The following is a 14,369-nucleotide window of genomic DNA, read 5'->3' as shown; positions in this document are numbered from 1 at the left end:
ACGAGTCAGCCAATCAGAACATTTTGATTCATTTCAGTTTCAATGTTGAGAAACAAAACTTCTGTTTTTGGTTTTTATGGGAATATTTCTGTGAGCGTCTCTTCTGCTCGCTGAATGAGCCACATGTCAGAGACTTCCTGTCCAGCTTGACAATGCGACAAACATTGTCCGTATGCAGGGTTTGGGTCCATCCGTCCGTCGTGGCTCAGACTCGCAAGGGTTAACAAACAGAGTCCGGGTTTCTTTGGGTTCGTGCGTCGTGGAATCCGGCCCGTCTACCTGTCTCTCTTTCTTCCTGCTGGCAGATCCGTTACACTGATCTCACCTCCAGCCAACCTCTGTCGCTCTGAAACCTAATCTGGCTTCATCCACCCCCCCACACCACCCCGCCTTCACGACTCCTCCACCTCTCAGGCAGGGAGAGCAGCAGAGGCGTGGGGCTAAATCTAGCCTGAGTATAAGAGGCTAATGATGCAAGGATGGAAATACGCACGTTAAGCTGACCAGTCTTTACCAGACTCGACAGGCCGGAGCTGTGCTAACACTCTTCCTGTTGTCCCGTCCTGCCCTCAGGTAAATTATATCCACCTGAGCTGAAGAGCCATCCTTGAGACACAGCCTGGCAGTCGCTGGACTTATTGACTGGGCTTCCTGGGATGTAGGCAGATCCAGTAAGACTTCAGATTAGCAGTAAAGGCTAAATCCGACTATTCTTGGGGCTGATGGGTACAAGTCTGAGACCGGGGGGGGCAGGTGTTTTTTAATTACACCCATAAACAGAAAATCAAAGCCCTGCAACAGTAGAGAACACCTGGACCCAAAGTGTGAACATTCAGACAGTGTGGAGTGACAGCGAGGTGCAGAACGGTGATGGAGCGAGGAAAACGAAGGCGAGCGGCTGGCGGAGTTGGCTCTGCGGGGCTGCTGGGTAATGGGATCTGAGGGGGAGGGCCGATTTAAAGCTCAGGTATAAGAGTGTTGGTGGCAGCTGAGATAGCATGGAGGCCGAGTAGGGCTGCTCAATTAATCGAATTTTAATCACGATTATGATCTGGGCTTTCAACGATCATTAAAAATGACTGAGCCGATTATTAGCCCCTCCCTCATTTATCCGCAACACCTTAAAGGCCGGTCCGTGAAAATATTGTCGGGCATAAACCGTCCGTGGCGCAAAAAAGGTTGGAGACCGCTGATTAAGAGGACCCGAGGGAAGCTCGGAAAGCTAAGCAGAAGTTATTTGGAGAGGAGAGTGACTGCCATTGGTTGAAAAGAGAGGTTAAAAAAAAAAAACTTCAGTGGTGTTGCACACTATTTTATATTATTTTTTAAAGTCATTGAAGCCGGTCAGAGCAGCACGCTCCGTTTTGTGTAACTATTTTTAAATCCCTGTAGAACCTGAACCACGTAAGCTAGCGCAATAATTTGTTTTGCATATGAAACCGGAGGAGTTGTACTTACATCTTATGCCATCAGCTTGTCCTCGGTCACGGTTTCCTTCCACATAAAGCTTTGCAAAAATTGCATAAAAAGCGCTTGCAGGAACAAAAACATAATATCCCAGAAACACGCTTTGCCGATCCGATCAGCTGTTCGTAACACTTCCCACAGTGAAACAGACGTCAGCGCGAACTATCAAATGTCCGCCATTTCCTCCCCGAAACCGGAAGTGACATCATTTTCGCGGAAATGTAGTTTTTTACTTGTAGGCCTTAAAAGCCTATACTGGTCATGTTTGACTTTTCTGAATAGTTTCTGGGATACTTAGAACTTGTATTGCACTGCTGGAAATAGCTTATTTTGATGCACCTGCTGTTTTCTTTGCAAATTTGCATCATAGGATTGTTTTTTCGTTTTTCCTGCAGTGTATATAAAAATTGGTGATGAAAGAGGAGAGTCGGCCACACTGAACTGAACTGGTTTCACTTCCAGTTGAACACACAGAGACGCTCCAATGGACCGTCGGCACAGCTAAACATGGAGAGGAAGGCCTCATCGTGATAAATTAAAGAAACATGAAGTTAAGCTTAGACCGAGTGTCCTCTGTATCCTCCACAGTTTCCCTTTCAGAGACCTGTGCTGATTGAAGTGCCACTGAGCACGCTTTATCCCTCAGTGTCTACGCACTTCTAGTCTCAGGTGTCTGGCCATCCCAGTATCTCATTCCAGAGCGCTGTAGCTCGCCCTTTAGCTGCTCTCCATCCATCAGCCCAACCAGTTTTCAAGATGAAAACTGGAATTCAGTTTTCCAGATGAAATTACTTTATTTAATCTTATACCTCAGGGTTTTACTGTGAAATATACACAACAGCAGCTGTATATTTTACCTGCCCTGTTTCTGAGCCCCGCCCCGGTCTCCTCTCACCTAGTTTCCTACAGCTCATTATTTAACCTCTCACCTGTGAAGCTGTACCTGCACCTGCTTCCATCATGTCTGCGAGGTCTTCAGGGATCAGAGGATCTGACAGGCTCCTCAAAGCTGTGCTAGCCATTAGTGGAGCTGATCCCTGCCATACAAACACACCCGACCCAAGCTCATCCACCTCCCTGTGCTCCTACAGCATTGCCTCCACCCCTCCTCCTCCTCTTACTTCATGCAGTCCACATGCTTGTTTTTGCACTGAGGTGCTTGTTAAAGGAGCAGGAGTACCCATCATGCCTTTCTGCTCCTCCTCTTCATCCTGTGACACGTTCTGAATTTTATTACTGCCCCAAATTATTCCTGTGAACTTCAACCTCACATCGCTCGCACTGATCCCACTAATGTGCATCCAACCACCCTCCAGTAATCCACATCTATCACAGCCCCCCCAGCTCCACCCACCTCCACCTCCACCCTGTTAATCTATATTTTCAGTCAGACACAGTTTGTAATCTCTTAACAGGATTGAGAAAATCAGAGAGAACCTCATCAGGTCAGCAGGGCAGGGGATAATGAGTGCGTGTGTGTGTGTAAAGGAGGATGAAACTAACAAAGAAGGATAAAGGCTTCATCGCCAGCAGGTGGATTCTGTGGGAATCTGATGGTCAGAGGTTTCCTGACCATCAGTGACAAGAAGGAGTCCTGCAGCAGATGGTGAGGTCGCCACAGTGCCCTGACATCATTGAGTCGATCTGGGATTAAATGAGGAAGACTCAGACAGCCTAAACCATCCGAAGGACGGCGGCAGGTTCTCCAAGACAGAAGCAGGAGCGCTGCAGGAGCCTCGCCTTACGTTTGACCAATGCATCGAAACCGTTTTCACCAAATCTCAGACGCCTGCATGGCGCCACACCCGCTCCTTCTGAAACTACAGCACTTCCCCCTGACCTTAATTCAAGTGTGACAGGTCAGCCAATCAGATTACTTCACTTTCATTTAAACTCACGGTCACGCCTTTTTGACCCGTCAGCTGATCAGATTTCATTAATCGAGGCCAACTATATGTGAATCCCAGCTGGTCAAACTTGTTCACAAACTTGTTTCAAATCTAAACTTAAAGATCTCATTTTCAGCCTCCGGACCAAACGGAGTCTGCACCTCCTCAGCCTCGCTGCCGTCCTTCCTGCTTCATAACCACGCCGTCAGCAAAACTGCAGCACGCCGCAGCAGAGCACACGCCTTCAACTTATTGTGACTAAAGAACTGCTGAGGCTCAGGAACACCTCAGACAAACAGAGCAAGGACGCCGGGAGGAAATACGATCCTTTTGCCTCGCAATACGATATGGCGAGTTGCAGCAGCGGCAGCAGCAGCGGCAGCAGCAGCGGCAGCGGTGGGCTTTAATCAATCATCAAGAGTCAAATTAGATAATGGCTCAGCGTGTGGAACCACCTGATTGCACACAAAGCCCCTACAGGTGAACTCAAACTCACAGAGGTGTAAGGCATCACTTCCCTGACCCTAAAACACCACAGACAGGAAGGTGGCGAGCTCACGGAGCGGGCTGAGGGCGGAGAAGGTGAAGTAACGAGCTGGAGGCTTGCAGGCCCTGCTGCCCTCTGCTACCGTGACATCCACGCACTCTGGACTTCTTTATCTGCTTGTCAATCAATCACAACAGCCAATCGATCAGCCTTTACTTCCTGGCACGGTCAATAACAGGAGCGGCCACAGCACATGCATCTGAGTCCAGAACCAAATTCAACCTGCACCCGTCTGTAGTGTGTGTCTGTAGCGCAGCTCAGACGTGTAAACCTCATGAAACCGTGAACACTCAAAGCTAATTACACGCCTAATCACATCCTGTTTGCACTCGTACAAACATAAACAAATCTGTGTGTGTGTGTTTCTGCAGGCTACAGTGTGGAGCTGCATCAGTTCTTGGTCAGTTAACAACACCTACTGTGCGCGCAGCACACACACACACACACACACACACACACACACACACACACACACACACACACACACACACACACACACTCATCAGTGATCCAGAGTTCGTCTGCAGGGCACTCTCACTTCTCTTCTAATGGAACGTGTCGTGTGTAACTAATAGAAAAATCTTATCACTGCTGGACATCGCTCACATACGCACACACACACACACACACACGGCTGCTTTCTCAAGGTCGTTCTGATACTCGTAGGAAGTGTGTGTGTTTGAGTGTGTGATCTTCAGGAGGACAGACAGCAGTGAAAGCTTCAGGAGCATCAGAAACATCATGGCACACAAGCACTGATCATACAGACAACACCTCTGCCTCCCCTTCAATCACACACACACACACACACACAGGTGTGAGTGCAGCCAGCTCATTAAGGGGTCAAACGAATTCAAGCTTTTAAATTCCTCCTTCTGTTTGTGTGTGTGCAGTATGTGTGCGTGCGCATCCTCTCTCTTTCCATCATCCTTTCCCCTCACTCTGTTTCTGTGCTCTTTCACTTCTCCTCAACCACCCACAGATCCCCACCCCTCCATTGCCTCCACCTTGTCTCGCTGTAGCAGAGCAGAAAGGTGAAGCCGAGCATCACGACACACCCCGCCCCTCCCTCTCAGTCGATGCTTCCCTGCATCTACAGAGTCACGACTCCTTAATGGTGCGAGAAGGGCAGCTGAGGCGGAGGAGATGGCAACGTGGAGGAAACAGCTGATGAATCTTTTTTCCTGCTTTCCTGAAAGCACCTGAATGCAACAATGGGACCTTTTTACCCAGGCTGAATCACAATGCGACGGCAAAATTAAGATATGATGGAGTACCTTTCTGTACATTTCACTCTGACACAAACAGACTAACAGCTGCCCATGAGCCAAATACATCCCATCGATCAACAACAAATAATCAATCAGCTTCTTTCCAAGACCGCGGCCACTAGTCACCTTTACCACTCTCAACTCGTTCCAGATGCTGACTAATGAAGCCAGTTTCTGTCTAATATGTGTTGACGCACCTGCTCCTGAGACCCAACGATCCGCTCACATTAAAGAAAGCTTAATCACCCAGTGACCCCCGAGTTTCACCATCAACACAGTAAAACCCACAGAGCTGTGGGTCACCCATAAACATGTTAAGTGGCAGACAGACACGCTGTAAAAGACGATGATTTGAATACTTCATCTAAGATTTTTAAACCTTAGGAGGATCGGGGCACGTGGCTGAAAGGTCAGAGTGCAGCCAAGAGCAAAAAGCGGCATCGTCCCAAACCAGCCATAAGCATCAATTATCAGAGCTCACGTGCAAACATCAGTTCCACAGAGGACCGATTCGCAGGCGCTCATTCCACTGACATCCCTGAAACTACAGATGGATCAGGACCAGCAGCTTTCCCGAGGATGCCTCAGCTCTCCGAGCAGCCCTGAAACCCACGCCGCTCCTGATCTCTCCTCTCCGAGTCTAAATATGGAAGTTATTTTTGCAGCCACGCTCGTCATCCATCTCTCCCCTCTCTCCCCAGGGAGCAGCTCTAATGCAGTGAGAGAGACGCAGGCAGACCTGCAAACATCAGCAGAGCCTCCTGCCTTCTCCATCACAGAAACCCATGCACCCCCATAGACACCCACACACCCATAGACACCCACACACCCATAGACACCCACACACCCATAGACACCTACAGACATAAAACTGAAGGAAGAAAAGGAGGAGGTGAGCAGCTCTTGGGAGAAAAGGTTCAAAGTTCAATGTTCCAGTGTCACTTTATCCTTGGTGTGTGTCTGTTTGTGCGCATGTGTGGGCGTGTGTGAAGTATGGGGCTGTCACTGTATCCTCCACCCCTCCTCGCCAGGGCACCCCACAATTTGTTTTGTAACTCTAGCAGCTTGGACGGGGGGCACTCTGACCTTTATCCTGGACTGTTGGTGTGTGTGTGTGTGTGTGTGTGTGTGTGTGTGTGTGTGTGTGTGTGTTGGGGCGCTGGTGTTGTGGGGTTAAAAAGGGCACAGTGAGAAACAGCTGTGCCAAAGAGCGGCACATACTAGACAGTAAATAAAAACACACAGACAGAAAAAGGCCTGGGGCTGCTCCACACGCCTCCCACTGCCTCTGAGCCCACTCCACGTCTAACAGAAAGGTCGCAGGTTCGATCCCAGCAGCGGACATGCCCTGAGCAAAACAAAAGGCCTTCCAGCCTTTCACACACACCATTTCAAAACAGTGCAGATGTGACACATGCTAAGCTGCACAGCTGCTGATTCTGCAGTGTGCTTCTCACACCGTAAAGATGATCCAGCAGGTTTCACGCACATAGAATAAGTGTGTTATATTTGCACGCATCACGGAAAGCTCAGCGTTCTTCAGCCATCAGCCAGCTGATCCCTCCAATCAGGAACCCTATGTGGAGAAACAGAAACACAGGTTGACAGTGACCTCATCCATGTACCATGTGACCTGATCCCTACTGAAGCTCACCTGACCCCTTCCTCCCCGCACACCTCTACGCGCATCCATATCACGGCATAGAGGGCAACGACGAGCCAGCCCAGTCACACTCGGCCAATTATGGAATTATGTAAAGTTGTAATAAACTTGCAAACAATGGCTACAAAGTCCCGGAAGTAAACATGTCAGACTCTCACTGCAGAGCTGTGTGTGTGTTTGTGTGTGTTATTTCAGCTGATGGCCAAGCAGCATCATGATTAAATGCACAGAAATACCTCAGAGCTGTTTTACATGAAACACCTGAAGCAGTGCAAGGATCAGGAGGCTTCGGCTCAGGGTCACTAGTGCAATGCAAAACAATGGCTAATTGCCTGCAGCTAACACTGTTCTGCAGTCCGACCATCACATGGTGTCATGTGACCTCACACAGAGGAAAGATTTCCTGTGGGTCGGCACTAAGGCAGCTCAGCCAGAAGATGGAAAACAACCCAAACTGTAAAGAGAATAATTTGAGTCTGATCACTGACCCACACTGCTGCAGGTCACATGGAACGCCTGTCTCTGCTCTGATTGGCTGTCTTCAGTGCTTCATTCCTCACACATCCTCCAGATCCATCCTCATCGGCCGTAACACACACGCTGCTGTCAGAGCAGCAGCACATTCTACTGAGAACGGTGTGTTTTCAAGACCTGAGCGAGCGAGCATGCACACTCTGATTGGTTTTGACTCGGCACTCAGAAAACATTAAACTTTCAGTCAAAAACACTTTGATTTTCTATCAGGAAAAAGAGACTAAAGTCCCCACAGAGAGAGAGAGAGTGTGTGTGTGTGTGTGTGTGTGTGTGTGTGTGTGTGTGTGTGTGTGTGTGTGTGTGTGCGTTAGCTGACTCATATCATCTGTATCCTGCTAACTTGGAGACAGACGACCGAGCCATCTGCTCACAAGGCAACAACAAATCAGTGACTTTTCCCAGCAACATTGCTCTCAGCAAGCCGCGTGATTGGCTGGCAGAAGCTGGACCTGAATATCACTGACTCAGACTCTGTTTGGTGGATTCAGACTTTAAATGTTGTAAATGTGGTGCCACCGACCAATCAGGACCAACTCGCACTGCACAAGAGAGGAAATCCAGAGTAATCACGCTGCATCATTAAGACGGTGTCACTTTCTTGGCCTTTACAGCTTCGTCATCTCTCACGTGCTCTCCGTAGTTTTTTCTCTGCCAGCCGGCTTCTGTATCACGTGGTATAAGGCTCCGCCCTTGTCATTTGCTGAGCAGGAAGATTGAGCGCTTGTTTTCATGCAGATTATGTCCCCGATCAAAATGCCGTACAATCGTCATCTTTTTTTCTTTTTTCTTAAAATCGTTGTCATTTGGAAATGAGATCACACAAAAGTAGGAATTGAGATCGCAATTTTCTAACGATTAATTGTGCAGCCCTAATTCTTAGAGCGTCGCAGCTGCAGTGTCAGGGCTCAAACCTCCTCAGAATCTGGGTAATTTATATCTTGGGTTACAGACCAGTGAAGCCAGTGTAATGTAAGGATTCCAGTTCCCTTTCTCAGTCTGCCTCACAAACACCACAAGATCTTCCGCACTCATCATATGACCCACTGAGATCAGGTTTAAACTCAGCCTGGCTTCCAAATCTGATTTAACAAATACGACCAAACTGAGCTAATGGGAGCGATCTGCAGCTATCACCTCTGTGCAGGCCCTGTCCTTTACCGATATCCCAGAATGCATCTACCCGTCAGTACGACAGGATTATACCCAGACCAGACCTTGTTTGGGTGAGGTGAGAGATTTGCAGCTTTAACACCAAAAAAGTGTGTGTGTGTGTGTGTGTGTGTGTGTGTGTGTGTGTGTGTGTTAGAGATGGCACGATACCACTTTTTTATGTCCGATACCGATACCGATATCATAAATTTGGATATTTGCCGATACCGATATGAATCCGATATAGTGTGTTTTTTAATCAACAAAACTGTTTTTTTTTTTTTTTTTAATATCTTGCTGCATTTTGTATAAGTTCATACTCAAGTTTAAAACAACAACTACACTAAAGCTATTCTGTTATACCTGTATGCAAAAAAAAAATATTTCATAGTTCAGCAATACTGATCAATCTAATAAACTTAAACCTGCACCATCCTCCCTATTCTGGTATTTTAAAGAGTACTTAGCATAAATATTAAGCAACCTAACTAATAGGGTTCCAACTCCCAGCAACAACAAAAATAAATAAATAAAAAATAGGGAACCACCCTTCACGCACCACCTCATGATGCTTAATCAACGTAATCAACCTTAATTTGATGCAGTGTGAAAAAAAATGCACAGAAATCAATTATTTTTCAAGAAATATTAAATAGATTCAACATCTTTCTTCAACAAAATTGCAGACTGCACAGATGGTACCTTCCCAAAGGAAAAAGTACTATAGCTTACTAGGGTATATATATTAGACTTAATAGTCACTATATACAGTAATTGACTTCTATTCATTTTACATCAAATTAAAACTTTGGGTGTAAGATTCGGATAATTATTTATTAAAAGCTAGACATTTTAAATGAGAATAAGAAAGAAAAGTATGTCTTTGTGCCCCCTTTTCCCTGTTAATGCCCTATCGGCTCCCCTGGCTAAACTTTGCTAGATCCGCCCCTGCACAGTTACCAGCGTCAGCTACGTAGAAAAAGATCCTGGAGTAGAAAGTAATATTAAATAAATTCTAACAACAGCTGATCAAGCTTAAACGTGCTGCTGTTGTTCAGCCGCTGGTTTCCTCTTTCTGGTGCAAAGTGGGCCAAAAGCAAAGAAGAGAGACGGACTCGAGACAGAAAAGCCGATCAGCTGATCATTAAGCAGTTTCATGATTGAAGTAGCAGCAAGAAGAGGCAGTCGCTCCATATATGGCTTGTTAAGCTTAACGCAGGAATGCTTTACAAACATTCAGAGATGGACTTACACACTTGCTTTACTTCTCTCGGGGATAACTTTGTCGGAGATGAAATGCCGGGTTGCTAGCGAAGCTCCACATGCTATCCAGACCACCGACAGGTCCCGCATGCCACAGCCGCTCTATCACGTGATGCATACTGCTCCGACGTGCTAACGTTCTGAGATGAGTTACGGCGTGTTGCAAGTTTTGTGAGGTGCTTTCGTGATATTTAATGGATCGGATTACATTTTTTATTTTTCTCCGATATCCGATCCAGTAATTTAGGTCAGTATCGGACCGATACCGATACGTAATATCGGATCGGTCCATCTCTAGTGTGTGTGTGTGTGTGTGTGTGTGTGGAGGGGGGGGGTGACTCTAAGTGTGTGGTAACGTAATGTTCACACACACGCACGCACACACACACACAGGGTCAGTCCGCTGAGCTTCATAGTGATGACCTTTCACCTTTCAGGAGCAGACGATCTGTTGCAAACCCAGAGCTGACAACATTCATCATGCACGTCCATCTTTCTGCCACTGTCATGTAAACACACACACACATACACTCACGCTCATAATTACCAAAGCTCCAAATATACGATCCAAAGCCACGGGGCTTCACACACTCCTGCAGTCAGCCAACAACATTATTCTGACAAATAACCTGTAATTCCCACCGCTGGCCGGCCGCCAACACAAAGCTTCATTCAACCCCCCCCCCCACACACACACACACACAGTGACAGCTAAAGCAGAAGTCGGCTGTTTGATGAGTAATTTGCTGCATTTCTCAGGATAAAGCAGGCCGGTTACCTGGAGGCAGCAAAGCTAATGTGTGCTGTTGTGAGTCTGGAGCCTTTTGTGCTTTTGTTTAACCAAAAACACACAAAGATCCAAGAGGGAAAAATTTCTGGAACGCTTCATAAAGAGCAGGAAGGAATCGTCTTTAGGTGAAGCTCAAAGGAAATCCATAAAGTCTGAAACCACGGCCTCAAATCAGATGGCTGGGAAGACACCGTTTGTCTCGGCACATCACAACAAATATAAAGGAAACGATCCTCGATCGTTGCGTTCTGCTAATTATTCTCACCTGTCTAGGTGTATTTATTCAGCACTTGCAGGCTTGAGCCTCTTCATACTGTAGGGGTTAGGGTTAGACCCAGACCCAGCAGTCTTAATAATCATATCACCAGGCAATTGGCGGCATTGGAAAGGAAAAACTCCCTTTTAACAGGAAGAAACATCCAGCTGAAGCAGGCTAAGGGAGGGGCAGCCATGTGCCGCAGCAGCCTCCACCCGAGAATCACTGAGTTCATGTGTGAAGCTGAGCTGAACGAAAGCTGGCGCCATGGTGGTGCAGAGTGGGGCTGCCACGATTAGTCGACTAGTCACGATTATGTCGACTATCAAAATCGTCAACGACTAATTTAATAGTCGACGCGTCATTTGAAGCTTTGTAAGAGCGTAAAAGACGCAGGAATAAGTAGTAGGATTTAAGAGTGTATAACGCACTGAAACAGAAGATGGCAGCACTGCATGTACAAGGATGCCAGCTGCCATTAAACCCCGAAGAAGAAGAAACTGTGTCCCAGAATTCATAGCGCGGCCCTGCTCAGTTTCCAACAATGGCGGCAGTTAGTTAGTTTTAATGTTACTCTTATTATTCTTTCTGGATCGCAAAATAAACGTTTAACATATTTTCAGACGAGAATGTAGCTGTGTAAACTTCAAACATCTGCTCAGTTTATCAGGACACCACATATTTTCAAAAGCGCTCCGACGTTTTCGGAGACGTCTGTTACCCACTAGCTCGATAGCTAGCCGGGGTTACAGGCTCATTAGAGCCGGTGAGAACACCGGACTCCCGGCAAATCGTTTTCAAACCCACCGCCGTCTTTCGCTACTCAGGTTAAACATGATATATAAGTCACTTAGATAACTTAAAATGTTATTGTTTGGCTTTTTTCCGTATTTTATTTGTTCCTGAGTAAATCGGTTTGGCTGAGATTAAAGTTATAGTTTTTACACAGCTGAACAAACGTCAACCAGACAACTGATTATCAGAACTGTGAGATGCTCGAGAATATACTCCGGTGTCCTGTTATATTTTAGATAGCAAGGAGCAGACGGCTGAGTTTATTAAACTCCACCGAAACAATCTGCAAACTTCATTAAAATTTAATAAACTATCATCTTGTCTTTATTTTTAGTTAGTACAGACCTTAAACACTTAAAGCTAAAAGCTAATGATAGTTATATAAGAGCAGATGCTGCTGGTGCAATAAGCTGTACGTTTTACGTCCAATGGATGATGATCTGATTAGTCGACTAATCACAAAAATAATCGGTGACTAGTCGACTATCAAAATAATCGTTTGTGGCAGCCCTAATGCAGAGGCTGGCCCTGTCACCTCACAGGAAAGAGGTCCTGATTTCAAACACATGCTCATTAGGTCAAATGGAGACTTCTAATTGGCTGTGGGAGTCCGTGTGAATCGTGTCTCTATGTGTTAACCTTGTGACAGACCTGCAACCTGTCCAGGTGCCCCGCCTCTCTGCCAATGACAGTTCACAAAGGCTCCAACCAAACCACCCCCTGAAGTGGAAGAGGAAGGATGGGAGGATGGGGTCATTCTCGGCCTGTAACACCATTGTGCTCACTCTGTCCACATACAGTCGAGGACAGAAGGAAGCAAGGACAGGAAGAAGGAAAGGTAAGTAAAAAGGGTGCCAACAGAATGACGGATGAAAGAAAGAGAAGAACAGCAGATAATCAGAGGCGGAATGAAGGAAAACTGGAGAAGCAAAGGTAACATCAACATGAGCTGTGAGCAGGGAAGGAACCAAAGAAGGGAGGAAGGATGAATTAGACGCACCTGGGTCAAACACAGAGCTGCTAGGAAACAAACGAGCAGGTACAGGTACACACACACACACACACACAGAGAGGGGGACGCTTCTTGGGTTTACTACGCCATATTGGCTGCTTCTCTCGCCTTCTGCGTCTCCTTGGAGACGGTCAGTGTTGCAGAGTTGGTCGCCACACACACACACACACAAACACACACGCATAAGCACTATTAATTATCTCCCCTCGCTTTCAAATCTGTGAATCGTCTCCAAGGAAGCGGCCGAAGTGATGAAGACGAACAAAAAACTACTGTGTGTGTGTGTGCGTGTGTGTGTGCACTGAGGCAGACCTTCACTGCTCTCTACAGAATTAAAAGCAGAGTTCCTCTTTCTCTCTGTCTCTCTCCTTCTAACCTTCCTTTCCTCTCCTGTGGCCTTACTTCCTCCCGCTCCTCTCCCCACTCGTTTCAGCTGTGGTGCCCTTTCCCCAGAGTAACCCCCACCTCCACCCCTCAGCTGTCCATTCTGCTGATATGCAGCAGTCATGAAGGTCAGTGAGCTCTTTGCCTGAAGGACATGCTGTCAGTGGATGCAGCGTGTGCTGCTATGCAGTAAAACATGTAAGAGCTTAGCATGGAAACAGTGCAGCTATAAATACAGCATGCAGCCTTCCCCTGCACCACCCGCAGGTGTAGCAGACTTCACTGAGCATGTCAGAGGGCCTGGAGTCAGCTGAAGGCTCTCTGTGCCCGTCTTTTATTTATAGACCGCCATCAACAGCAAAGCAGCTCGTGACCTCACCTGTCCTGACAGCTGGTTTTGAAACGATTTACTTCAGTTTTCAGTTAATACTTCAGCCAATCACAGACCAGACTGAGACAGCGCTACACAGTATTAGAAAGAGCCACACAGTCCCTGTTACTGCAGCCAGACTCACACAGACCAACACAGACTCACACAGACCAACACAGACCCTCACAGATGTGCTTTCCAACATTCACACTCGGATCATGGTCCAGTATCTCTCAGACCTTCTAATTGGACTCCTCGACCTCCTGAGCTAAAGCCACCCACAAAAAAGTAATGGTAATAAAATCTTTTTATCATAATATGTCCAATGACTTCTCTCACCCCAAACTCTCAAATTCTATGCTCAGTTGCGCCAACAAAAAGCTCGGCCTCCTTTTCTGAGTGCCGTTGGGAGAACTCAGCTGACTGGTGCTCAAATCTGTTCCTGTGTAATCTTTACTTGTGTTCTGCATCCTCACATACGTCTGAGCAGCAGGTGTATACGCCTCCCCTTGGGGGAGGGGCTCCAAGCCATCTTGCATGACCGCGCAGCTTTAAAAGTTTGTGAGTCCATGAGCAGGTGATTACAGTTAATTAAAAGAAGATTGCTCCGCCCACAGACAACCCAAACTGTAAGTGCAGAGTGATGGAGGAGCTGTGTTTACAGTCACTGATGTGGATGATGCAGCAGCTCTACGTGTCCTTCTCATGCTGAGCGGTTGTGGGGTTACAGACTGCCAGTCCACTTAACCCTAACCCACTGTACCTTCATGAATGCTTAATTCTACTTTCCACTGCGGAGCTGAAGCCCGTTGAGCTGCTGGCATATTCTCCTTCAAGAGCTCATCTGCACCAAGCAGCCAGGAACAAGCTTCCACTCAGAGATCAGCAACAACATGAATACGTGTATGACGGTCAGCGCTCACTGCGTCCACACTAAAACACTGACTTCAGAAAATTCAGACTGGATTTACACATCAGC

General features: G+C 46.9%; 1 protein-coding gene across 5 annotated transcripts in view; it reads right to left on the bottom strand.

Moving 5' to 3' along the window:
• The window catches only part of ppargc1b (peroxisome proliferator-activated receptor gamma, coactivator 1 beta), a 70,006-nt gene that overhangs the window by 30,748 nt on the left and 24,889 nt on the right, over window positions 1-14,369 (bottom strand). For 3 of the 5 annotated variants that reach the window (XM_082551156.1, XM_082551155.1, XM_082551157.1), the window contains one exon: window positions 6,664-6,750. The exons of 1 other annotated variant lie outside the window; for it this stretch is intronic. In XM_082551156.1, coding sequence (XP_082407282.1) covers window positions 6,664-6,693 — 30 coding nt within the window. In that variant the 5' untranslated portion in view covers window positions 6,694-6,750. Of the gene's footprint in view, window positions 1-2,396; window positions 2,760-6,663; window positions 6,751-14,369 lie in introns of those variants that run through there. One more of the 5 variants, XM_082551153.1, reaches the window with a different exon arrangement.

The sequence above is a fragment of the Aulonocara stuartgranti genome, assembly GCF_965226115.1.
Source record: "Aulonocara stuartgranti genome assembly, chromosome: 2".
In the NCBI taxonomy this organism is placed as follows: domain Eukaryota; kingdom Metazoa; phylum Chordata; class Actinopteri; order Cichliformes; family Cichlidae; genus Aulonocara; species Aulonocara stuartgranti.
The sequence above is the reverse complement of the archived record's forward strand: the minus strand, read 5'-3'. Positions and strand labels throughout refer to the sequence as shown.